General features: G+C 42.0%; 1 protein-coding gene across 1 annotated transcript in view; it reads right to left on the reverse strand.

Moving 5' to 3' along the window:
* Positions 1-12,964: 12,964 nt before the first annotated feature.
* The window catches only part of ERAP1 (endoplasmic reticulum aminopeptidase 1), a 33,966-nt gene continuing 19,246 nt past the window's right edge, over positions 12,965-27,684 (reverse strand). The window contains exons 14-19 of the mRNA XM_040421569.1: positions 24,997-25,153; positions 24,714-24,898; positions 21,483-21,641; positions 17,849-17,989; positions 17,690-17,771; positions 12,965-13,738 (exon numbers count right to left, since the gene is read on the reverse strand). Coding sequence (XP_040277503.1) covers positions 13,592-13,738; positions 17,690-17,771; positions 17,849-17,989; positions 21,483-21,641; positions 24,714-24,898; positions 24,997-25,153 — 871 coding nt within the window. The 3' untranslated portion in view covers positions 12,965-13,591. The remainder of the gene's footprint in view (positions 13,739-17,689; positions 17,772-17,848; positions 17,990-21,482; positions 21,642-24,713; positions 24,899-24,996; positions 25,154-27,684) is intronic.

A 27,684-nucleotide genomic window follows, 5' to 3' on the forward strand; every position in this document is an offset into this window, starting at 1 on the left:
GTGGTGGTCTGCGTAGTCATTGTGTTACAGGGGGTTAGCTCATACTGTCAATGAAAGGAGTCCTCACCGCAGACAAGCGCGGCAAACAGATAATGCTGGGGGAACATGCCGCCAGCTAAGATGTGGTCAGAAATGTAGTATCATATGCCAGCCAATCCGATGAATGGACATCCTGAGACGAACAGAGGGGAAGCCCCCCCTCCCCATGAAGTCCATATTCCCTAACACAATTGATGTATTCATGATTATAATAAATACAACATGCTGCAGTGATATAGCCAATGAAAACTAGAAGTACTGTCTGGATAGCCAAAAACTTTCTAGGAACACTGTGTGCTACAGAGGGTAAATGTTATTCCGTATACACTATAGGAGAGATTTTCCATGAGGGGAAGTTTTAAAGTTTGTCAAATATTGCATGTGAAGCCTCATCAAAGGGAACCTCTTGGAAATGCATCTTCAGATAGCATATTATACAGCAGAAGGAGCTGAACAGACTGATGTATAGTTTTAGGGCACAGCTAACTGTGTCACGCGACATTTCATGTAATGTATTTCAATAGTGTCACAATGCGACATGCTGTGACTGCGATGCGAAATTCTGACTTGGATGGATTATTACAATATAATAATAGCAAAGACAGGTGCACTCTGCGGTCTTACTAAACCCTCAAACTGATGATAAAATTGAGAGATTAGCCAACATGTCCTACGGTGTAGGACATGTCTGAGCCCGAGCACCGCGCCAAGGTTTCTCAAGTAGCTCGGGGACCTAACACTCACCTACCTGAGCCGTATGGGCAATACCAGGAGCCAGTGGGCTGATATGGCCCAGGCCTGGGCCATATCAGTCAGTCTTGAGTGGGACTCGCAGACTCCTCCTTCCTCCCATTGCAAGCATGGTTACATGCTGGAGGTAACTGGTGATTTGTCTCTGAATCTGACCTTAACGTTCCTGTAATTTGCCCACTGGCTCCTGGTATTGCCCATACGGCTCAGGTAGGTGAGTGTTAGGACCCGAGCTACTTGAGAAACCTTGGCGCGGTGCTCGGGCTCAGACATGTCCTCCTGGTAGGACATGTTGGCTAATCTCTAAATTTTATCATCAGTTTGAGGGCTTAGAAAATCTGCAGAGTGCACCTGTTTTTGCTATTATATTGTTATATTGAATATCACATCCACATAATTGCTATCTTGTGTAGGATGTCTATTGTGGTACTTGTGGTCCGCCGCAGGCATCCTCTACTGTATGCATTTTTGCTGGGGATTGCCATTAGCAACGGGCCAAGTGCAGGATTTGCTCCCCTGTATATAGATGCACAACTGCATATGGGTTTGAGCACTTCCTGCCTGTTTAACACCACACCATTTTTTTTATTTGTTTGCATATTGGATGGATTATTTGCTACTGTCGCAGCATGTCGCATTGTGACACTATTGAAATAAATAATATGAAATGTCGCCATACCTTTTTATGTCGCACGACACATCTAGCCACATAAAAGCCACAAAAAAAAAACCACACATAAATCTGCACTATATATTGCTTTTTTTGGGACAAATGCAGCAACAATTGACATGCTGCAGATTTCAAAATCCACATTACAGGTCAATTTCTGCACCTAAGAAAAAAAGCAAAGTGTGCATCAGATTTGTCAAATCTCGTTTACTTTGCTTGTTTTTCCCTAATGAAAATCCGCATTGTGTGCAGCCCACCCCTATGATAAAAGATTCAGTCTAAGGGCTCATTCAGACGGCCGTATGCTGTCCGCAAAAATACTGAATGCTATCCGTTTTTTTTGCAGATCCGCAAAAAAACGGATCTGCAAAAAAACGGATAGCATTCAGTATTTTTGCGGACCCATAGACTTCAATGGGGCCATGTCCTGATTTTCACGGACAAGTATAGGACATGTTTCATTTTTTTTTGCGTATCCGCAAAAAAACGGATAGCATTCAGTATTTTTGCGGACAGCATACGGCCGTCTGAATGAGCCCTAACACTTTTTGGGACTTTGTTGATAAATCTGACTTAAATCAACAACAGGCTGAGCATGTCCACTTCCCATCCACAAATAAGCCCAAAAAGTCACACACCCTTATTTTGCTACTTTTTATAGTCCTAGTTCTGAAATGCAAGGCTTGATAAATTCCCCCTTTTCTGTGTGTTAATATGAAACAAAACACAGCCATAGGACTAAAACAAATGGCTTTTTATTGTGTCAGCAATGGGGACACAGTACACAGACATCAAGTACATTTTGTGTCAAATAGGATTCAGTTAAGCCAGTACTGTCTGCTCTGCACTGATAAGGGGGAATCAACCTGAAGAAGCTATCTGCAGATGAGGTGCTGGCTTATTTACACTGCTCAAAAAAATAAAGGGAACACAAAAATAACACATCCTAGATCTGAGTTAATTAAATATTCTTCTGAAATACTTTTTTCTTTACATAGTTGAATGTGCTGACAACAAAATCACACAAAAATAAAAAAATGGAAATAAAATTTTTCAACCCATGGAGGTCTGGATTTGGAGTCACACTCAAAATTAAAGTGGAAAAACACACTACAGGCTGATCCAACTTTGATGTAATGTCCTTAAAACAAGTCAAAATGAGGCTCAGTAGTGTGTGTGGCCTCCACGTGCCTGTATGACCTCCCTACAACGCCTGTGCATGCTCCTGATGAGGTGGCGGACGGTCTCCTGAGGGATCTCCTCCCAGACCTGGACTAAAGCATCTGCCAACTCCTGGACAGTCTGTGGTGCAACGTGACGTTGCTGGATAGAGCACATAGAGGGCTGTGCGGCCCTCCAAAGAAATGCCACCCCACCCCATTACTGACCCAATGCCAAACCGGTCATGCTGGAGGATGTTGCAGGCAGCAGAACGTTCTCCACGGCGTCTCCAGACTCTGTCACGTCTGTCACATGTGGCCAGTGTGAACCTGCTTTCATCTGTGAAGAGCACAGGGCGCCAGTGGCGAATTTGCCAATCTTGGTGTTCTCTGGCAAATGCCAAACGTCCTGCACGGTGTTGGGCTGTAAGCACAACCCCCACCTGTGGCCGTCGGGCCCTCATATCACCCTCATGGAGTCTGTTTCTGACCATTTGAGCAGACACATGCACATTTGTGGCCTGCTGGAGGTCATTTTGCAGGGCTCTGGCAGTGTTCCTCCTTATACAAAGGCGGAGGTAGCGGTCCTGCTGCTGGGTTGTTGCCCTCCTACGGCCTCCTCCATGTCTCCTGATGTACTGGCCTGTCTCCTGGTAGCGCCTCCATGCTCTGGACACTACGCTGACAGACACAGCAAACCTTCTTGCCACAGCTCGCATTGATGTGCCATCCTGGATAAGCTGCACTACCTGAGCCACTTGTGTGGGTTGTAGACTCCGTCTCATGCTACCACTAGAGTGAAAGCACCGCCAGCATTCAAAAGTGACCAAAACATCAGCCAGGAAGCATAGGAACTGAGAAGTGGTCTGTGGTCACCACCTGCAGAACCACTCCTTTATTGGGGGTGTCTTGCTAATTGCCTATAATTTCCACCTGTTGTCTATCCCATTTGCACAACAGTATGTGAAATTGATTGTCACTCAGTGTTGCTTCCTAAGTGGACAGTTTTATTTCACAGAAGTGTGATTGACTTGGAGTTACATTGTGTTGTTTAAGTGTTCCCTTTATTTTTTTGAGCAGTGTATTATCCAGGTCATGTCTTAAGGCCTGTTTAAGGTGAGGGCTACACGGCAACAGCTGTCGCAGCCCAGATCACTGAGTAGCGGTGATCCCATTCATTTCTATGGGATCATCGCTACTCGGTGATCCTGGCAGCGACAGCTGTCGCTGTATAGCCCTAGCCTAAATGGTCGAGCATTAACTTATAGGATAGCTATCTCGCATATGGGCATTTAAATGCTCAGCTTTTTTTTTTTTTTTTCATGGAAAGAGATGATTTGCACATTTTTCTGTACTATAGCAAATAGTCATCTTACGGAAAATTCCTGCTCAAAATAATAAAAAATAACATTACATAATCAGAATTTTTAATACGTTTATTACTGGTGAACAGTGATACCGTATTTATCGGCGTATAACACGCACTGGCGTATAACACGCACCCTTCATTTTAAGGGAAATTTCAGGGAAAAAAATTAAATTTCAAATTGTACTGCTATGGGGTGGGGGGATCTGTGGATGGAACTGTTATGGGGGGGATCTGTGGATGACACTGCTATATGTCATCCACAGATCCCCCTCATAACAGTGTCCCCCAATACACAGGGCCTCTGCTCACCGAAGTATTTATAAACGTGAATCCTTATCCTGTTATTAAGCTGCCCTCTCCCATTTTCCCATGTCCCCCCTGTATCCCCACAGCACTTACGATTCACACGCTTCCATAGCAGGCAGGGCGGACGGCAGCAGTAACGTCACTCACTGACGTCGCGCGTCTGCTCCGCCTGCTTCATTCATAAAGGGGGCGGAGCAGGCGCTCAACGTCAGTGAGTGACGTTACTGCTGCCGTCCGCTCTGCCTGCTATTGAAGCTTAAGTAAGTGCTATGGGGATACAGGGGGAACATGGGAGAGGGCAGCTTAATAACAGGATAAGGATTCACGTTTATAAATACTTTGGTGAGCGGCGGGGCCCGGTGTAAGAGTACAGTGACTGCACCGGGCCCCGCCCCTAGTTACGGACTCCAGCCCCTCCTCTCTCCCGGCTCATACAGCGCAATGAATATCGGCGTATAACACGCATACATGATTTGCCCCCTATTTTCAGGGGGAAAAAGTGCGTGTTATACGCCGATAAATACGGTAATTGACGATTTTTCCTAAAGGGAATAGGTTATCAGATAATGACCTATTTAAAACACATTTTTATGGTCAGCTTAACAAGAACGTATCAGAAAATGACCTATTGTTTAAATCACAATTACGTATATAATCCTGGAGTTTTCACACTGGCCACTAGGTCTAATAATAGGTCATGATTTCCTGTTCAGTATAGGTAACTTTTCAGTAGCAATCTTGTTAATATCACAGGCAGAATTACAATGACAAATAACACCTCCTGTATAGATTACATAGGATCTACCGTTCACAATAGGTGATATAACAGCTTAAGACTTCTGTTGTGGGTTTTGCTTCAAGTACGCTGTAAGATGGATATATTTGATTTTAGAGCTAATCTGCGGTTTGATATAGAAACAGCATTCTCTGTAAAGGAGGATTTGCAAACGACTAATGTGTTGGAGGTTCTCTTCTCTGATTTGGAGCGAGACCTGATCAGAGAACTCAGAATCACCTGGGACATCGCATCTCTGGAGAAATACCTTTGTGAAGGGAAAATACCTGAAGGTTTGAGATGGCAATTACCATTAAATTCAGATGACCCAGGTGATTTAGGAGAATGGGAACAACTAATGAATGATTGCGGCTTTAGAGCCATGCGTTTTATTATCCTAAAGAGGAAAAATAGATTGAAAATGATTAAGGATAATATAGATTCCCTGCAGAGTAAGCTGGAACCTTTCAAGGATCAAGAAAATTATGTTTTTTTATGTGAGAAAAGTAAGAATGCTATAATGAAGGTAGAGAAAGATGTGATTGCAAAAAAACAGAAAAAGTTTTTTAAAACATGTAATGATTATAAGAACAACAGAATCTATAAGTGGAAAGTGAAAATGGAGGAACAGAGAAGCGCAATAGAGAAACCAGAGGATAAAGATATGGGTTTACCGACACAGGAATATAGCACGGGTAACCAAAGAAATTTGCAGACAAAAGGAACAGGAAGTAATAATAATTATTATAAGGGACACAAAGGTAGAGATGATGATTATAGATATAATCAGAGAGATGGTTGTAACAACTATAGACCACAACCGTGGGTGAATACCTATCAGGATCCAGAATATCGGGGAGCGCCATATGGGCAATATAGACCACAGTATTATAAGAATTTTAACCATAATAGGAACCATTATCCACCGCAACAAGGAGGTTATTATCCTCCTCGAAGAAATAACTATTATGGGAAAAGAAATTACTCCAACCCCCCATATGTTAGGAATTATGAGAATTGGGAAAAAGTTCCCCAACCGAGTGCACAGATAAATAAAATAGAAGAAAGGGAACCAATAAATGTGGAGCGTAGTTGCACTACAGATAAACAGAATTTTCCCCATCAGGCAATGAGGGGCGTTCAGAGGCCTGTGACAGGGAAACAGGGCACCCCACAAAAAAGAGGCCATGTAGAGGAAAACGAGGGGGAAAGAAACACAAGCCCAACCCCCAAAAAAAGCAGGGGGATATAGTGGGTATTTTTAATCTTAGCTCACATTCTTTGACTCAATCTGAAAAAGAGGTTTTGGGAAAAGGCCTGAAGTTTGCCCCCACTGTTGGGATCAACAAATTTGAGGCCTTTTTAGATGTGCATAAATTTGTACGCAAGCTTAACATAGCCAAATATTGTTTAACTAACCAGGCCCCATGTAGAAATTTTGAGGAGGAAGGCAGCATTGTACATAGTCAACTTAAGGAGAAATCCCAATTTTTTCCGAAGAATAAGGAAAATGAATGCATAGAGGCCTTCAAAAGGGGAGTCCTAAAGGAAATTGAGGGAATTGGCGCTAAACCGAGGAGACAGAACTTAACACCAGAACAGAGACTTGCTTTGAAACAACTTGAGAATAATAAGAAAATAGTGATAAAACCGGCGGATAAGGGGGGGGGAGTTGTTATTATGGATGTAGATATGTATGAGAGGGAAATGTCCAGACTTTTGGCAGACGTGGGAACATACCAGACACTCAAGAAAAATCCCGCTTTGGAGTTTCAGGTTAAACTTGATTTGTTGTTGACTAGGGGCTTCAAAGAAGGGATCATTAATAAAAAAGAAATGGATTATTTAAATAACAAACACCCAGTCACCCCTGTTATATATTTTTTGCCTAAAATCCATAAGAGTAAGACCAATCCGCCGGGCAGGCCGATTGTTTCTGGCATTAATTCATTGACCAGCCGACTGGGGGAATATGTGGATTTTTTCCTCCAGAAATATGTCCCGTTGATGCCATCTTTCTTAAAGGACACTGGAAGCGTCCTGCAGCTTGTTAAAGATTTTGGCGATTGTCCTGCCAATATGTGGCTGGCCACTATCGATGTGGCCTCATTATATACAGTGATCCCTAAAGAACTGGGACTCAAGGCGATCGAACACGCTCTGAATAATGATCCCCTGATGACCCAACAACAGGGCTTATTTATTTTGGAGTGTGTTGATTTCTGTTTGAGTCACAATTATTTTTGGTACAAGGAGCAACATTACCTGCAGCGGACCGGTACAGCGATGGGGGCGAAATTCGCCCCCAGTTTCGCTAATATTTTTATGGGGTCCTGGGAAAGTGCCACTATCACACCCGTGTTGAATAAGACCATGGAAGCTGGAGAATTGATAACATGGAGGAGATTTATCGATGATTGTCTGGTCCTGTGGAAGGGGGAGAAACAGGGCCTTTTAGATTTCATCGAGGAGTTAAATGACAATCAATGGAATTTATCCTTCACTAGTACAGTCAGTGATACCTCCGTAGATTTTTTGGATCTGACACTTTTTGTGGAGGGTACCCAGCTTAAAACTAAAACTTTCTTCAAAGAGACGGATGTTAATGGCTACATAGACACCTCCAGCTGCCACCATACACCGTGGCTGAAAAATATTCCTAAGGGACAAATTAAGAGGGTCTTTAGGAATTGTACCAAAGTGGAGGATTTTAGAATACAAAGTGAGGTCATTAAGGAACGGTTCAGGGAGAAAGGATATCAGGCAGATGAACTAGCCGAATGCAGCAGGATGATAGAGGAAGAAGTTGAAGGGAAGAAGAAAAAGGTGGTGATTGAGAAAGATTTCCGCTTTTCCTTTTTAACCCAATATAATACGCAGGCTGGTTTGATAAAGGATGCCATTAGGAAAAATTGGTCCACCTTAAAAAATGACCCTGTGCTGGGGAAGGATATTCCACAAAAACCGGTAGTTATTTTCAAAAAGGCTCCATGTTTGCGTACTAAGTTAGTACATAGTTCCAACCATCAAGAGAAGATAACAAAAGGGAATAAGTTTAGCTGGTGTGGATTCTGTTTGCCATGTAAAAATCGGAAAAGGGAAGACAAAAAAATGCATACTCAATCTGTGCACTCTAATGGAAAAAATGTGGATATAAAAATTAAGGGGCAAATTACTTGTGAGAATGTAGGGGTGGTCTACATGTTGGAGTGCCCATGTGGACTCCAATATGTGGGACGTACACTTAGGAAGCTCAAAGTAAGAATTCAGGAGCATGTGAGGAACATTAAGAAGGGGTTGGAGACCCATAGTGTTTCGATGCACTTTAAATTGGTGCACCAAAAGAATCCGAGTGGTTTGTTCTTTGTGGGGTTGGAACAAGTTAAGCCCCACTGGCGTGGAGGGGATGGAGTAAAACAGATTAATAAACGTGAGGTGGAATGGATATACAAACTGGGAACGCTACAACCAAAAGGTCTGAATGTGGAGTTTGACTTAAAACCTTGTCTTACCTGAAGCGACGAAGTGTTCGTGATTGATCTAGGACCTGTGAGTGTGGTGTTGTATCGAGCAAGGACCTTCCGAGGTTGTAGAACTGGATTGGCTGGACAGCACCATGTGATATGGGGGAGTTGCTGTTTTTATGAATGAAGTAGGGCGGGCCTAGGCGTATTTGATCTGTGACTGGCTAAGAGATATCATGTGGTATGGGGGTGTTGCCATTTTTTATGAATGGAGAAAAGAGGGTGAAGGATAATGTGGTCTGTGATTGGTTGGGAGGTTTAGAGTATAGTAAAGAGGAAGTAGCATGAACGGAACTGACAGTATAGAAGTAGGCATAGATCGCCACAAGTGATTATATACTGACATATGATAGATTCATTTTGAGATGTCCTTGTTTTATGTATTTTATGTATTTGTATTTTATGCATTTTATATTGTTTTAAAAGGATGTATATGTGCATGATTTAATTTACCATTGATTGGATCATATGTGTGTGGGTAGGCGGGTGCAAACCAACCTGACCCGTTATAAGACCGCCCTGAAGTGGGTGGGATGAATACCCCTGACGAAGCTCAACCGAGCGAAACCCGGGTCGGGTGATTTTGATCCATTGTATACTGCTTGTTTATACGTGTGCATTGTGAGTATAATAAAACCGTTTTTACTCCGACTTGCATGACGGTACTTCACTATTGGATGCAATTTTGGTGTTCCATAGAAGCCTGGAAAGGAGAGGAGGAGAGGTTTTGATTGGCCTGTTTGCTTCCCCATGCTTGTGAATATCTTGCTGGCTTCGATTGTGGATTCTCTGTGATTCCAGAGGTAGCGCGGTCCTATCCAAAGAAACAAGGTCACAGAACATGCCTAGTAAAGTCTCCCATGTAAGTCAGTGTGTCAATCTCCTATCCACTGTGTCTATAGCCCATGCAGCTGCTCTCAAAAGACGTATTAACATATTTTAGGTCTGGTGGCCAGTGTGAAAACTGCAGGATTATATAAACCCTTCCTTTCATTTGTTTACTCCCTGCCTCAGTAGGGATGGGCGAATCGACTTCGGATGATACTGTACAGAGCGCTCGCTCTGTACAATATTCAAAGTATTATGCGAATCGACTTCGGATGTTTCATCCGAAGTTGATTCGCTCATCCCTACTTCTCAGAGCCATAACTTTTTATTTTTCCATTCACATAGCCGTATAATGTTTTTAGTTTTTTTGTTGCAGGACAAGTTGCACTTTCTAATGGCACCATTTAATATTGCATATCATGTAGTAGAAAGCTGGAAAAAAAAATCCAAATGTGGGTTTTGTTTTTATAGCGGATGAGACAATGCCTGTGATGTTTGTTTATTTATTTTAATTTTGGGGTAAAGGGGTGATTAGAATTTTTATATTTTTAAAAACTTTTTTGGGGGTCTCCAAGAGGATCCCAACATGCAATCATTAGACTGCAATTTGTATCAAGTAATGGAATGTTATCCATTACACCATACAAAGATCAGCATACTACAATTCAGTGCTGCCACCTGCAGGCCTGAATTGTAATATACAAGTGATAAGCCTAGAAGCCTTTGACCACGGCATATGAGGGGTTCTGCATCCGACCTATTCACTTCAATGGGGCCGCAAAAGATGCGGACAGCACTCCGTGTGTTGTCCGCATCCATTGCTCCGTTCCGTGGCCCCACAAAAATTATAGATCATGTCATATTCTTGTCTGTTTTGCGGACAAGAATAGGCATTTCTATGTTGGGCCATCTGTTCCGTTACACAAATTGCGGAAGGCACACGGGTGGCATCCATGTTTTGCGGACCACAGAACGCAGCACGGTCGTGTGAATGAGCCCTTAAGCTGACCAAGATTGAACAATAAATTACTGATGGATCTTTGCTATGATCTGTGGTCTGGTCTTCTATTGATGGGTTTTTGATCCTTTTGTTTGGAATGAACAATTTTCCAAGTATAGCACCTGACAATGACTGAAAAGATCCAAGATGGAAGATCAACTTTTTCACAGATATTTGCCTTCGGTCGCACTCATTTGTGTCACTAAAAGGCATAGTAGAAAATGGTCTAAATCTCACCCACCAGATTATGTCATTATGTATAAAATGACTTCTCTACCATTTATGAAGAATAAGGCTGATTCACTGATCAGTTAGTTTGTGAATATCTTGTTTGAAAGACCATATTATTTAACATTGTTTTTTTGTATATCATTTTGCACATTGTCTTCTGTGGTGTAAAAACCGTTGATAAATCTCCCCCAAGGTATTTAATGATGCCATTAGTGACCAGCTCAAATCTACCATCATTTATTTGAATCCTAAAACCTGGTATCATAATTTAGGTTTAAAGACTATGTAGACCTTCGGAGGCAATTTTTTTTTATGATTGCATGTTACTCATTTTTGGCTAAAAATCATTTTCAATTCGTCTTATAAAAATATTGAGCTGTTCTGTCACAAAGGGCTAGCTGTCTATCGGTGTCACTGCTACTTTCACTTTGTGCCAGTCATCTAATAACCCTCAGCTCTAAACTACTGAGAGGTCATAAACACTTACTGATAACAATGTGGCTTAAATAAGATAAGGATTGAGCTTTAGGCTACATTCACACGAACATATTTTGTTTCCGTGTCCGTTCCGTTATTTTTTGCGGATTGGATGAGGACCTATTCATTTCAATGGGTCCACAAAAAATGCGGACAGCACACCGTGTGCTGTCCGCATCCGTATGTCCGTTCCGTAGCCCCGCAAAAAATATAGAGCATGTCCTATTCTTGTCAGTTTTGCGGACAAGAATAGGACATGTTATAATGGATCCGCAAAAAAAACAGATGCAACACGGACATTATCCGTATTTTTTGCGGATCTGTACTTTGTGGACCACAAACTACATACGGTTGTGTGAATGTAGCCTAAATGAGTGTTTATAACAGGGATAGCCAACTTGCGGCTCTCCAGCTGCTTTAAAACTACAACTCCCACCATGCCCTGTTATAGGCTGATAGCTATAGGCAGTGTTGGCATGCTGGGAGTTCTAGTTTTGCAACAGTTGGATAGCCTCAGGTTGGCCATCCCTGGTTTATAAGGTCACAGAGCAGAGATAAGGAGTACAATGCAATAATAAAAAATTGCCCCCAAAGGTGTACATAGCCTTTAACTGCTCTAAAAATAAAAACGATAAGAGAATAAAGTATCCCTGAGCAAAGCTCCACATTCATCCTACTCACAGCATTCATTCCTACAAACTTCTCACACGTGAATAAGTCCTAACCCACTCCCTAGACTTTATCCTGAGATATTTGCACTGTTAGACTAAATTCACATACATCTGCAGGAAACTAATAAACTTCCGGCAGAGAACAGACTACCAGAGCTTACCATTTCTGGCATAGCCTGATCATGCCTTGCACCGCGATGACTATAATGGGATCCCACAACTGTCTGGCATAAATGCTGTCTTTTGACTGGACAAATATTGCTGCGGTTAAACTCTGGCAGTCTGTTCTCTGCTGGAGCTGACTACCGGATTAGATTAACGCATATGTGAATCTACTCTAATGAGACAAGCTACACCAATATGTTGCCAATAGTTATCTCTAAAGAAACTTGTGACAACCCACACATCTCCAACAGTACCACAAGTAAATGATCTAGGACGCTAAGTATCTCATGTAGACCTAGCCTCAGCCCAGCAGGCACTCTGTGTGCAACAGCATTGTTATAAGCATAAGAAATTAAAAGGGTTGACCACTGTCTTGTTACTGTTGACTCGTCTGTTCGTAAGATGATTATATAGCACTTACTGATATAGCCTTTGTTGAAATTCTGTGCCATTTTCTATATTTCATAGGGTATGCTCCATTGTTTGCCAAGTTTTTGTGCGCGTCCACACAGAGCTCTTGTCCATAAAATGGCTGCTGCTGGAGGGTCATGTGACCAGGCAAATCACTGCCATGTGATGTCTCTTCCATTCAAATACACTACACCTGCCATCTGTACTTGCACTGTTGGGAGTTTAGTACCACTGAAGTGTGTTAGAATACAGGAGGCTGAGTGATGTGTCTGGTCACATGGCCCTCCACCAGCAGCCATCTTAGGCCTCATGCACACGACCGCTGTTTAGGTCGGCATCCGAGACGCCGTTTTGACGACTTTGAGGTGGACCCATTCACTTCAATGGGGCCGCAAAAGATGCGGACAGCACTGCGTGTGCTGTCCGCATCTGTGGCTCCGTTCCGCGGCCCCGCTAAAAAAATATAACATGTCCTATTCTTGTCCGCGCTTTGCGGACAAGAATAGGCATTTATATTGCCAGCGCCCGTTCCGTTCCGCAAATTGCGGAAGGCAACACAAGCGGCTTTTGTTTTTTGCGGATCCACGGTTTGCGGACCGCAAAACACACCACGGTCGTGTGCATGAGGCCTTATGGACAGGATCTCTATGCGGACAGCATAGAAGATTTACCATACAAGGGGATATGGCTTATGAAATATAGCAGATATGCCAACGAATAATTGACATAGAGTTACACAAAAGTGTCTATCCCTGCAGCCCGAGCCACTGTGATGAATCTAGTACGAGTCTAGACAGTCTGTCTAAGGTTTTGTCATCTACAACCTTCCCTAACATGTTGGCTACCAGCAAACCGCCACTGTGTTATTATGGAGGTCAATGGATAACCGTATGGAGGCAGCAAGAATACAGTCTTAAATCTACAGTGTATGTCTATGCAGTGGATTTGGAGTTCTGTAACAGAAAAACGGGGATCCAACTCCTATAGATATAAATTAGCAAGCACAGGATTTTGCACCTAGAAACAACATGACGGTAAAAGGGATCATATTGGACACATTCAGCTAAGGATTTCTGAATGACATGACCAACACGTGCTGTCAACATAGAGGCTTAAAAAGGCTGCTTTTATGCCTACCAGGGATATTTATCAGGTCATCATAAGGCATGGAACAGAATTAAGTTCACATAGGCTCACAAAGAGTGGGCACCAGATCTATAGACTGTTATTTTCTAGCCAGGTTTTAACAATGTCAAAGTTTTTATCCATCCATCGAATGTTTTCTTCTATAGTCTCCCTTGCTTGTTGAACACAACGTAGCTGGGAACCATTTTCTTTCAATGATTCTAAGAACTGCATTGCCTAAAATGAAATTAAAAGTTAGTGATGAATAATGGATAATGGATCCGGGCACAAGCATAAAGGCCAGGTTTGAAAGCAGTCTTCCCCCTGTACCAGTATAACAGATCATTTCTCACTGGTACCAGGTTCTTGCATCGCTCTACCGCTGGCATCCTACTGTATTAGTGATGTGTTGGAAAGGAACGAGACTCATAGTATCTGGTTGTCCCCTTAACATACTTTTGATCTGCAATTATGACAAGGATATTGATCCCCAATAACGGAGACCCTCCTCTTCTCCTGGCCAATTCCATTTTTATTTTATTAACAAATTTAAAAAATATAAATATATTTACTCCTTTCTGATGCAGCAATTTTTCTGCCTTCCCAGAGCCACACGTAACTTTATTTATTTTTTCCATTCACATAGCTGTATGAGGACTTGTTTTTTGTGGGACAAGTTGCACCTTCTAATGGCACCATTTAATATTACATGGAATGTTGTGGGAAGCTGAACATTTCCAAATGAGGTGAAATTGAAAAAAAAAAATGCAATTCCGCCATAGTTTTATGGATTTTGTTTTTACGACACTCCCTATCAGTAGCAACCATAGCAGTGGCTATGGGGCCCTACGCCACTGGGGGCCCGTCCGTGCCGACTTCTGTTGATTTTTTTTATTTACACACACACACTACACACAGGCAGCCAGGCCCGAGCCGCGGACCACCCGCCCACTACACTAGACTAGTGTAGTGGGCGGGACGCGGGCGGTCCGAGGCCCGGGCCTGGCTGGGGAGGAGTCAGGACTGGAGCAGGGCGCACGCAGGGCCGACACAGTGGCTGCGGAGGCTCCAGCCAGGCCACTGAGTAACTCAGAAGATCCGATAGTATATTCTAACCCCCAGGCGTTCCCATGGTGATGGGGACGCTTGCCTGGGGGTTAGAATATACCATCGGATCTGAGTTTTCACGAGCTCAGTGAGATCGTAAAAACTCAAATCTGATGGTATATTCTAACCCCCAGGCGTTCCCATGGTTCCCACGCTTGCCTGGGGGTTAGAATATACAGGGCCACGCCGCTCACAGCAGTATATTTATAAACTAATCAGTAACTACTTTAACTTTAATAATTGCTCATTGCTGAGCTCTTTACTTATTTTTAGTAACCTAAAAAGGTGATAAAAAAGACACACATCCCAAAATGCTATTATAAAAAACTACAGATCGTCCCACAAGAAATGAGCCCTCACAGATCTCCGTAGACATAACTGTAACAAAGTTATGGGGGTCAAAATTTTTTGTTTTTGTATTAAAATACAAGAAAAACTGTACATATGTGGTATTGCTGTAATCATACTGATCTGGAGAATGAAGAGCACAAGTCAGTTATACTACATAGTGAGCAGGGGCGTAGCTAGAAATGCATGGGCCCCATAGCAAAAAAATGTATGGCCCCCCCCCCCCCGTGCCATCCACAGATCCCCCCCACCCCTAAACAGTGCCATCTACAGATCCCCCCCTCCCCTAAACAGTGCCATCCACAGATCTCCCCCCTAAACAGTGCCATCCACAGATCCCCCCTCCCCTGAACAGTGCCATCCACAGATCCCCCCCTCCCCTAAACAGTGCAATCCACAGATCCCCCCCCCTCATAACAGTGCCATCCACAGATCCCCCCCCTAAACAGTGCCATCCACAGATCCCCCTCCACGCCGCTCACAGCAGTATATTTATAAACTAATCAGTAACTACTTTAACTTTAATCATTGCTCATTGCTGAGCTCTTTACTTGGATTATTTGGATATCTTACTCTGTCTTAGCTCCGGTAATAGCAGGCAGTGCGGGGGGCGGCGCTCACTCACTGACGTCACGCGCCTGCGCCGCCTAGTGGGAGGAGCAGGCGCGTGACGTCAGTGAGTGAGCGCCGCCCCCCGCACTGCCTGCTATTTTTAGGTTACTAAAAATAAGTAAAGAGCTCAGCAATGAGCAATTATTAAAGTTAAAGTAGTTACTGATTAGTTTATAAATATACTGCTGTGAGCGGCTTGGCCCTGTATATTCTAACCCCCTAAAAAAAATTCTAAAAAAAAACTGAAAATCGTCCATTTTTATAGTTTATGGTTACACCATTCACAATTTCATATTTTTAGATTTTAATAGTATGGACGTTTTCTGACACAGTGATGCCCATGATGTTGATTTTCTTTATTGTTTAAAAGGGTTTTCCAAGATTTTTATACTGATAACCTATCCTCAGGATAGGTCATCAGTATCTGATTGGTGGGGGTCCGAAACCCGCCGATCAGCTGTTTTGAGAAGGCATCAACGCTCCTGTAAGCAACGCTGCTTTCTTGCAGCTCCCCAAGCACAGCGCCGTACATTGTATAGCGGCTGTTCTTGGTATTGCACTCTGCCCCATTCACTTGAATGGGGCTGAGCTGCTCTTAGACCACGTGACACATGAACATGTCGTCACTTGACTTGGGAAAATCAGAGAGAAGGCCATGCCGCCCACAGGAGCACTGGCACCTTCTCACACAGATGATCGGCAGGGGTCCTGCGTGTCGGACCCCCACCGATCAGATACTGATGACCTATTCATCAGTATAAAAATCTTGGAAAACCCCTTTAATTTTATAATGATTTTGGGGAAAAGGGGTGATTTGAATTTATAGATATTTTTTATAGCTTTATATTTTGTAAAAATATTTTTTGTCTTTTGACTTTTTTTTTAGGTCCCCAAGTGACTACAACATTATCAGACTGCAATTTGTATGGGATAACTGAACTGTTTCCATTATCCTGTACAGAAATAGCTATATTACAATTCAGTGCTGCCACCTGCTGGCCTGAATTGAAATATACAAGTAATGAGCCTGGAAGCCTAGTAAAGGCTCATTACTTTCAAGGAACGCCTTCCCTAATCTCTGCCAGGAAAGGCGTTCCTGCTGGTGAAGCAAGCACTTCCGGGTTTCTGGCTTCTCAGATGCCATGGTGACATTTGACCACGGCATCTGAGGGGTTAAATGTCCATGATCGGCATTACTACTGTTCCGCTCTGGAGCGGGCACCATCTTTAAAGACCCAACATCCGCTGTACATGTATGACGGGTGTCGGGAAGGGGTTAAAAATATATATAAAATATAAATATAAAAACAGTATGAAAAGCAATGACATAGAATACCATGCAGAAGAAAAACTGGCCAAGCTAAGCATAAAAATATAATAGAGTATATAAGAAGAAATTACAGTGTAAAATAAGACCTTCCAGTGTAGACAAAACCAGAAATAAAGCAGTAAGAAGAAGTGGTCAAAATATCACGTACACATTGGTGTACAGTGATACAATAACATAAAAACAATATTGAAGTTAAAAAAATAAATAAAAAAAAAGACAGAAAAAGGAGGGTGGGAGACCAATAGGGGCAGAAAATGACCTACCTTCTCTTTAAGATACAGACAAGCTTCCCTAAATATGAACAGTCCCGAAACAGCTTTTATCCAAGGGCCCCATAAACACAAGCCACATGGTCTTTTGGCCCGCTCTCGTTTCTTGTGCCCAACTGCCTCTCTTTTATGGCAATTGTTCACAAAAATAGCTTTTAACCTTTATATTGCTGGCTGATGTTTTTTTTTTATTTTTTTAGCATTCATTTGTTGTGCTCGCTATATGTGAACACACCCTTTTTTCTTTATGAGTATATTGTCTTCTTGGGTGTGGTGCTTTGAACATCACATTGTTTTTGGGCAGTACCCGTCCTAGGCGGTTTCTTATGGCAAATGGCCATCTATTGTGAGGTTGCTCAGACTTTTACCTTCTTCTTTCCTCCATTTCTTTCTATTATTTTTTACTTCAGCCCCTTTGCCCTCTCTGACCCCTGTCATCTGGGTTTCTGTCCCAATTCCAATATTATCTAATTTGGTATTACTGTAAAATATTAACACTGAAATGGAAATAAAGCTCGTTACCTCTTCCAGCCACTCCCTTGTAGAAAACAGTTTTGTCACACCAACAACCATGTCACCAATTGTACGTGATCCCAACTCAAACCTAGAACATACACAAATTTACATTAGTAGAGCACATCTTGTATTTAAATGACACAAGTGCATGAAGAAGAGACATACTTTTGAATGAGTTGATGCCAATTAGTCTTCAAAAAATGCCAAGCCAAGAGGTGACCAACTTGGTTCCTGCTCACAGAGACAACAATGTGTGGTAGTTCTTGAGTTTTTATAAGATCTCCTTTCAAAGCCGCATCCATGAGCCTAGGGAATATGGGAAATCATCACAAAATGTCCTATTCCTTACAAAACTAGAGTCTTTGGCACTTGCAGCAGAGTACTTGACAGCAGTGCAGAACTTTTAAAGGGAATCTATCATCTCCAAGTATTGTATAGTGTAAGTGACGCCAAGTTCAATTATGTCATTTTTATCTTCATACTCACTTGCATTCTGAAGCTGTGCACCGTGTCAGAATGCAAGAGAGTATGAAGATAAAAATTACATAATCGGACTCAGAACTAATTAGACTACACACTGCTTACTCTAGTTTGTGGTGTGTTTCGAAGTTGACAGATTCCCTTAAAATATTTGGGGGGTTTTAGGCTCTTTTTACACTTTAACCCCCTGCCAACCAGCACCGTCTATGTATGGCCATGGCCGGGACTTTAAAGATGGCATCTGCATAAGCGTGGTGGGTGCCATAGCCTCCGGGTGCCTGCTGTTTTAAACTGCAGACACCTAGAACTAATGTCCGCGACCAACGGTAATGCCAATCGTGTACTTTTAATCCTTCAGATGCTGTGGTCAACTGTGACCATAGCATCTGCACTAGCAGAAAAACAGAAGAACGCGCTACCCGGTGGGCACCGGCTACCCCCAGAAAGAATCGGTGTGCGGCAGCCTCTGTCCTCCTGAGTGACAAAAGGCTGGTGCATATTAGTTCTTATGGAGCCTCTGCTCCATTGGAATACATTGTACAGTGCCAGGGGTGCACCTAGCTTTTCTGCTGCCCTTTTGCCACAATGAAAGCGCTCATTGCCCATGGCCCTTCCGCTGCCCCCCTCTTGCCCCTACCTGGTGCTGCCTACAGTGCATTGGAGTGTATGAGAGAAGCAATCTGATGATCCCATAGGAAACTATATAGAACTATACAGATGCAGCCGAAATAAAGGAGAGAGGAAATGGCTGAACTCCTGGAGCACATAGATTTCTTTATATATTTTTCAGTTTTAAGACAAATAGCATCAGAGGAATTGGTAGAGATCAAGGGAAGAAGTTTTGGGATATAGATTTATTTTTGTGCATTCCGTGGGTTTAGTGTTCCTTTAAGGACTGGTATAGGTCTGTATTTAAGCCTATGTATCCCTTAAAGTGGTTGTCTTATCTTGTCAGTTCCAGAGTGAGATAAGATAAGATAAGATGCCTTTATTGTCACTGTACAATACAATGTAATACAATGTACAATACAATGTACAATACAATGAAATGTTGTTTGGAGCAATCCTAGATGCCATGGACAGAGGAACAAGAACTGACATTTAAACTAAAGCATTACACTAGAAAAAAAAAAACATTGCACTAGAAAGCATTACTATTCCCACTTCACAGCACATTATATATATATATATATATATATATATATATATATATATATATATATATATATACACACACTACGTGCAGAATTATTAGGCAAATGAGTATTTTGACCACATCATCCTCTTTATGCATGTTGTCTTACTCCAAGCTGTATAGGCTCGAAAGCCTACTACCAATTAAGCATATTAGGTGATGTGCATCTCTGTAATGAGAAGGGGTGTGGTCTAATGACATCAACACCCTATATCAGGTGTGCATAATTATTAGGCAACTTCCTTTCCTTTGGCAAAATGGGTCAAAAGAAGGACTTGACAGGCTCAGAAAAGTCAAAAATAGTGAGATATCTTGCAGAGGGATGCAGCACTCTTAAAATTGCAAAGCTTCTGAAGCGTGATCATCGAACAATCAAGCGTTTCATTCAAAATAGTCAACAGGGTCGCAAGAAGCGTGTGGAAAAACCAAGGCGCAAAATAACTGCCCATGAACTGAGAAAAGTCAAGCGTGAAGCTGCCAAGATGCCACTTGCCACCAGTTTGGCCATATTTCAGAGCTGCAACATCACTGGAGTGCCCAAAAGCACAAGGTGTGCAATACTCAGAGACATGGCCAAGGTAAGAAAGGCTGAAAGACGACCACCACTGAACAAGACACACAAGCTGAAACGTCAAGACTGGGCCAAGAAATATCTCAAGACTGATTTTTCTAAGGTTTTATGGACTGATGAAATGAGAGTGAGTCTTGATGGGCCAGATGGATGGGCCCGTGGCTGGATTGGTAAAGGGCAGAGAGCTCCAGTCCGACTCAGACGCCAGCAAGGTGGAGGTGGAGTACTGGTTTGGGCTGGTATCATCAAAGATGGACTTGTGGGGCCTTTTCGGGTTGAGGATGGAGTCAAGCTCAACTCCCAGTCCTACTGCCAGTTTCTGGAAGACACCTTCTTCAAGCAGTGGTACAGGAAGAAGTCTGCATCCTTCAAGAAAAACATGATTTTCATGCAGGACAATGCTCCATCACACGCGTCCAAGTACTCCACAGCGTGGCTGGCAAGAAAGGGTATAAAAGAAGAAAATCTAATGACATGGCCTCCTTGTTCACCTGATCTGAACCCCATTGAGAACCTGTGGTCCATCATCAAATGTGAGATTTACAAGGAGGGAAAACAGTACACCTCTCTGAACAGTGTCTGGGAGGCTGTGGTTGCTGCTGCACGCAATGTTGATAGTGAACAGATCAAAACACTGACAGAATCCATGGATGGCAGGCTTTTGAGTGTCCTTGCAAAGAAAGGTGGCTATATTGGTCACTGATTTGTTTTTGTTTTGTTTTTGAATGTCAGAAATGTATATTTGTGAATGTTGAGATGTTATATTGGTTTCACTGGTAAAAATAAATAATTGAAATGGGTATATATTTGTTTTTTGTTAAGTTGCCTAATAATTATGCACAGTAATAGTCACCTGCACACACAGATATCCCCCTAAAATAGCTAAAACTAAAAACAAACTAAAAACTACTTCCAAAAATATTCAGCTTTGATATTAATGAGTTTTTTGGGTTCATTGAGAACATGGTTGTTGTTCAATAATAAAATTAATCCTCAAAAATACAACTTGCCTAATAATTCTGCACTCCCTGTATATATATATATATAGCAAGAGCAAAGTAGGAAGATGGGACTAAGCTCTGACCCCCGGTGGCCAGGCTTATGGAAACTGCTGAGCGGGCCAGTGCATAGCTTGTTCTGCTATGCCGTTCACCTAACTCCCATTTACTGCAATGGGAGTTACGTACACAGCAGATTGCCGGCCCGCTCAGCTGTTTCCATAAGTCCAGGCTTCTGGGATCAGTGCTTCGTCACACCTCGCCCTAGAAACAGCGAGATGGGATACCCCTTTTAAGTTTTCAACAGTTTGCTATGCATAAATTTGTATAAGTGTCCATTAATGTAATTTACAGGGGCCTCATGAATACCATTTATGCATAATGATCTTATATGTCATAAATGGTGGGGCCCGATCGCCACTCATTCTCAGGACTGGTGTCGGTTGGATTCCACCAATTACATGCTTGAAGTGTATGAAATCATAATGCCATAAATGTCACATAAGTACCATAACTTGATATGTCTTTATATAGCTAAATGAAATGCATTATTACCACTGCAGCTTGTCCTGATTCTGAGTCATAGTCAATGCATATTCAATGAGGTGCATTTCACCAGTGTCAGCAGTCTTATATTGCTCAAACAAATAGTCCCAACCTTCAGATGTCTGAGCTCCTACAGCATAAACAGCAAAGACGACATCACGTGGCAAGCTGAGAAAAAATAAAAATAAAAAAAATATATATATATATATATATATATATATATATAGCAAGTTACCAGAGCAAGGTCAGTATCCTCAGGGGACAGGTGTATGTAGAATGAAATAAACCCTGTAATATAACAATGGGAGAGCACAAATAGCAGAATCTAGTGCTATAGAGCACATAAGAGGATGCCCTGTTTTCAGGTGCAGTTATTTCTCCGTATACTACAGTATGATTTATATTACCTATTATGACCTTCGAAGTCACTTTAAAGTGCCTTGGAAAAGTTCAGGATCCCCTGTGTAGATTTCAGTTTTAAAGGCAATCTGTCCAGTGACCTCCCTATCCATCTGCTTGGATAGACACATGGCTGTGGTTCACCTGATTAAAACGCTGTTTTTCTTTTAATTATCCAAGTCTCCGTTCCTCATATATATATTTTTTTACATATGGTAATTTAGGCCTTTAGTGCAATGAGGTGTCACCACTTCCCTTGTTGCACCCAAGCTCTGCTCATTTCTGTCACCAGCCCCTCCCTGGCTGCTTTGATTGATAGGACCAAGCAGTGGCAAAGGAGGCTGCACACAGAAAAAAGTTGAGCTTGTGTGCAACAACAGCAATGGTGATGTCCTGATTGCACCAACGGCCTACTTTGCATATTAAGAAAAAGTATCCTAATTAGGGAATGGAGCCTAAGTTTCATAGGGATGTCACTGGTGACAGGATCACTTTAAGGGGTTCTCCTGGGCTTAAAACATGTCTAACAGCAGGAAAGTTGATAGAATAAAAAAAAACATATATAGATTCATGCACATTACCCCAGGAGTAAATCAGCTGTGACGCTAGCATACATGGCACAAGGCCACTGAGGAGTGGTGGCACTGGCACAGCAGAGAAACTGAACAGATATGTATTGGCTTTTTTAAAATCAAATTTCCTGCTGTTAGACAGGAAAACCTGACCACCCCTCTAAAAGATAAACACACGGGCTTCAGCCATCCCCCTCTATGGGAAGTTTAGGTAGTAACTGTATAAAGTTAGGCATTTAAAGGCTATGTACACCTTTGGTGGCAATTTTTTTGTATTCTTGCATTGTACTTATTTTGAGCTAAAAATCTTTTTTTCAATTGTTCTTTATTTAGGGATGAGCGAACTTGTGTTTTCAGGTTCAGCGTGCAAGGTTTGGGTTCAGGTTATCTAAGAACTCCATTATGGATTCCGCTACCACTGGACCATAAGTTATGGTCCGTGGTAGTGGAATCCATAACGGAATTCTTAGCTAATCCGAACCTTGTACGCCGAACTTGAAAACACAAGTTTGCTCATCCCTAGGTCTTTATTAAAAATATTGAGCCGTTTCTCCTGCACAGCTGTAAGTTTATCTAGTAGCTGGTTCTGAATGTTCTCTCTGCTCAGTCAGGCAGGGAGCTGACCTGCTCTTTATCTCTGACCTTATAAACACTCATTACATCTCAATTCTTATCATACTGATATGAATGTGGCTTAAATAAGTGTTTATGAACTTTTAGTAATTTACAGATAAGGGTTATTAGATGACTGGCACAAAGTGAAAGTAACATTCACACAGCTAGAAAAAGTTAACCCTTTGTGACAGAACGGCTCAATATTTTTAATAAAGACCAAATTAAAAAATGATTTTTAGCCCAAAATAAGTAAAATGCAATCATAAAAAAAACTGCCCCCAAAGGAGTACATATCCTTTAATGAAATCTTACAGATGCACTATCTTGGTTTTAAAAAGTCGCACATTGTGTAAAAATATAATTTTATATAAAAGTTGACATGTGGGTGTGGTTTACTGGGAGGTGGAATGCCCTAAAACATTTAGACAGGTTTGTTTATAATAAAGTCCAAAAAAGGAACATATTGCAGTGCAAATCTACACCTGCTCACAGCAGGCATGAATTTCATTTTGAAGCTTTTGGACAGTGTAAAATGTGCCAAAATTGGTGTGCACCTTTTAAGAAATGTGACACAATTCACTCCAACTTTTTATTATTACTTATATAAAACTGGGGTTTGCCATTCTTAATAAATGTGGGCTTCAGGGGAAGTGTGTGGCTTCACATGAACTGCGTAGCCTAAATGCACCTCCATGCGCCAAAATTTTGTCACATTTTTAAAACAAACTATGCCTACTTATAGATAGTGTAGAGCGTAAATATTCGAATATCGAATATCTATCACGAGTATCGCCACTTCGAGAATTTGCAAATATTTAGAATATAGTGCTATGTATTCGTTATATCAAATATTCAGCATTTTTTTCCATCTGCTCCATTTTTCTTGCTTGTGGGCCAATGAGAAGGAAGCAATGTCAAGTTCACAACAATACTTCGTGCACCAATCAGTAATCTTTAGTCAGACCCGCTAAAATGTGAAGTTGCACGTAGTGCGAAAAAATATTCTAATCCCTGCCGATTAGTGCAATCGCGAATATATTGGAGCACTCTATCTGTATATAAAGCTATTGTAATGTTCTGCCGTGCCAACCATTTTCTCCAGTCTCAGTAAACTTCTAGCAGCTTGGAAAATGTAGCAAAAAGTGACCCACGCCTGTATTTCGCATTCCGAATTCGCATTACGCTATTTTTACATCGCCATTTTTTCGCATACAATTAAATAACCTCAAATTCGCCAATATATGACAAATATTCTACAGAATATTCGTGAAATATCGCAAATTCGAATATAGCCGCTGCTGCTCAACACTACTTATAGATAGTGTAAACTTAGACTAGGCAGTTTTTAGACTCAAGGACACATTTTTTGGCACACGGATAGAATTTTTGGTGCACTGACAGATTTCTGGGCAAAATCTGGCACAGGATTTAAGATACTCCAAATTTATAAAGGTCCATGAGCCAGAATAGTACATTTGTCTAATATTAAGACTGTGATTTGTATTCTTAGACAGAGTAAATCTGCCCCACTATGTCTGGACACTGTCATACAAAGATTACATTAAAAGTCATGTACTCTGCTTCAGACTTCACAGCTATGATCTCAGATCACATAGTCTGATAAACCCCTCTGTATAAGATGACTAAGGATAACCTTAATGAACCATTGGATTCCTTCCAGTTGTTAAAGTATTCCTGGGCCTTCTCGATACATGGCTGGTATTTCCGGAAACAAGCGAACAGAAGCAAAGAACTGCGGAGCATCCTCTCAGACACTGTGCCATCATCTGTCCATGACTGGGCATCTATCAGGTGGCGGAGAAGCTTTAAAATATAAGCCTGTGGATAGGAAAGGGTGCAGTGCTAATAACTCTAGCAGATCGGAGCACAATCATGAGACTTTTACTGTTCAATGCAAATTCATCATCCATATTTACTTTCATCTGATCTTCCACCTCCTTCATGTCGCGCTTTTCCATTAGTTTGTATATAGGGATCAGTTCATCCATTCCTTGAAAAACTGGCATGATCCGATCTTCCTTCTTCAGGTACATTGTTAAGCTGAGAGCTTTGTCAATCGGTAGGCGACCAATGCTGAGGATGAAAGAACAACTGCTATATTATATAAGTCATGGCTGAGCTGCTGGGGAGGAGCAGAGATAAGGCTCTGTTCACATCACATCTGAGACTTCTATAAGAAGTATATATTGTGGGAAATTGCTTGAGTGTATGCCTCCAACGTACAGTCAGGTCCATAAATATTGGGACATCGACATAATTCTAACATTTTTGGCTCTATACACCACCACAATGGATTTGAAATGAAACGAACAAGATGTGCTGTAACTGCAGACTGTCAGCTTTAATTTGAGGGTATTTACATCCAAATCAGGTGATCGGTGTAGGAATTACAACAGTTTGCATATGTGCCTCCCACTTGTCAAGGGACCAAAAGTAATGGGACAGAATAATAATCATAAATCAAACTTTCACTTTTTAATACTTGGTTGCAAATCCTTTGCTGTCAATTACAGCCTGAAGTCTGGAACGCATAGACATCACCAGACGCTGGGTTTCATCCCTGGTGATGCTCTACCAGGCCTCTACTGCAACTGTCTTCAGTTCCTGCTTGTTCTTGGGGCATTTTCCCTTCAGTTTTGTCTTCAGCAAGTGAAATGCATGCTCAATCGGATTCAGGTCAGGTGATTTACTTGACCATTGCATAACATTTTACTTCTTTCCTTTAAAAAACTCTTTAATTGCTTTTGCAGTATGCTTTGGGCCATTGTCCATCTGCACTGTGAAGCGCCGTCCAATGAGTTCTGAATCATTTGGCTGAATATGAGCAGATAATATTGCCCGAAAGACTTCAGAATTCATCCTGCTGCTTTTGTCAGCACTCACATCATCAATAATACAAGAGAACCAGTTCCATTGGCAGCCATACATGCCCACGCCATGACACTACCACCACCATGCTTTACTGATGAGGTGGTATGAATAGGATCATAAGCAGGTCCTTTCCTTCTCCATACTCTTCTCTTCCCATCACTCTGGTACAAGTTGATCTTGGTCTCATCTGTCCATAGGATGTTGTTCTAGAACAGTGAAGGCTTTTTTAGATGTCATTTGGCAAACTCTAATCTGGCCTTCCTGTTTTTGAGGATCACCAATGGTTTACATCTTGTGGTGAACCCTCTGTATTCACTCTGGTGAAGTCTTCTCTTGATTGTTGACTTTGACATACATACACCTACCTCCTGCAGAGTGTTCTTGATCTGGCCAACTGTTGTGAAGGGTGTTTTCTTCACCAGGGAAAGAATTATTCGGTCATCCACCACAGATGTTTTCCGTGGTCTTCCGGGTCTTTTGGTGTTGCTAAGCTCACCGGTGCGTTCCTTCTTTTTAAGAATGTTCCAAACAGTTGTTTTTTAGCCACGCCTAATGTTTTTGCTATCTCTGATGGGTTTGTTTTGTTTTTTCAGCCTAATGATGGCTTGCTTCACTGATAGTGACAGCTCTTTGGATCTCATCTTGAGAGTTGACAGCAACAGATTCCAAATGCAAATAGCACACTTGAAATGAACTCTGGGCCTTTTATCTGCTCATTGTAATTGGGATAATGAGGGAATAACACACACCTGGCCACGGAACAACTGAGAAGCCAATTGTCCCATTACTTTTGGTCCCTTAACAAGTGGGAGGCACATATGCAAATTGTTGTAATTCCTACACTGTTCACCTGATTTGGATGTAAATACCCTCAAATTAAAGCTGACAGTCTGCAGTTAAAGCACATCTTGTTCATTTCATTTCAAATCCATTGTGGTGGTGTATAGAGACAAAAATGTTAGAATTGTGTCGATGTCCCAATATTTATGGACCTGACTGTATACCACTGCCATGCAGTGTCTTACATCGCCTTAAGACAGTAACACCATACTTTTTTGTATGATGCCTTTGCATAGAAAAAATTTATTTGACTGCACTGTGCAAAACGTGTACTGATGTATACCACCTTGATAGGTCATAGATATATAGACCAAGGATAGGGCTCACACAGTGGACGTATACAGCGAAGATGTAATTATATGCAAATGTCTGACTTTTTATCAGATTATTATGCAACTTGCAAAATTCGGTTTATGTGTGACCAGTGCAGTTTCTAGGTAAAATTTCTCTCAGGGCGAGTGTCAAAAAAACTCCCCCTGCCCTCAAAACTGCTCGATGAAATAAGTGTCTCCCCATTGTAAAAAATGTGTAACCACATTGCACGGACGGTCACAGTGACGCACCCAGTGACCCACTGTCCCATAGACTCAGGCTCTCACTCACAGCAGGCTTCTTTCTCAGCACTGCTCCGGACGGGCGGTAACAGGCAGGCAGTGCGGGCGGCGGTCCTCACCTCACTGACTGTACGTCACGCAGTGCGTGAGGTACAGTGAGTGAGCGCCGCCGCCCGCAGAGCCTGCCTGTGGGGGGACATTATTTTTAATAAGGATCACTATGGACATTATTTAGAATGGAGGCTGCTGTGGGTGTCATTATAACTGTATAATGTCTGATAGGCCTAGTCTTGAGTTATATTACCCTGCCCTGTATAATAATGTACCCCGATACCCCTT

Source organism: Bufo bufo, chromosome 2 (assembly GCF_905171765.1).
Source record: "Bufo bufo chromosome 2, aBufBuf1.1, whole genome shotgun sequence".
Lineage (NCBI taxonomy): Eukaryota > Metazoa > Chordata > Amphibia > Anura > Bufonidae > Bufo > Bufo bufo.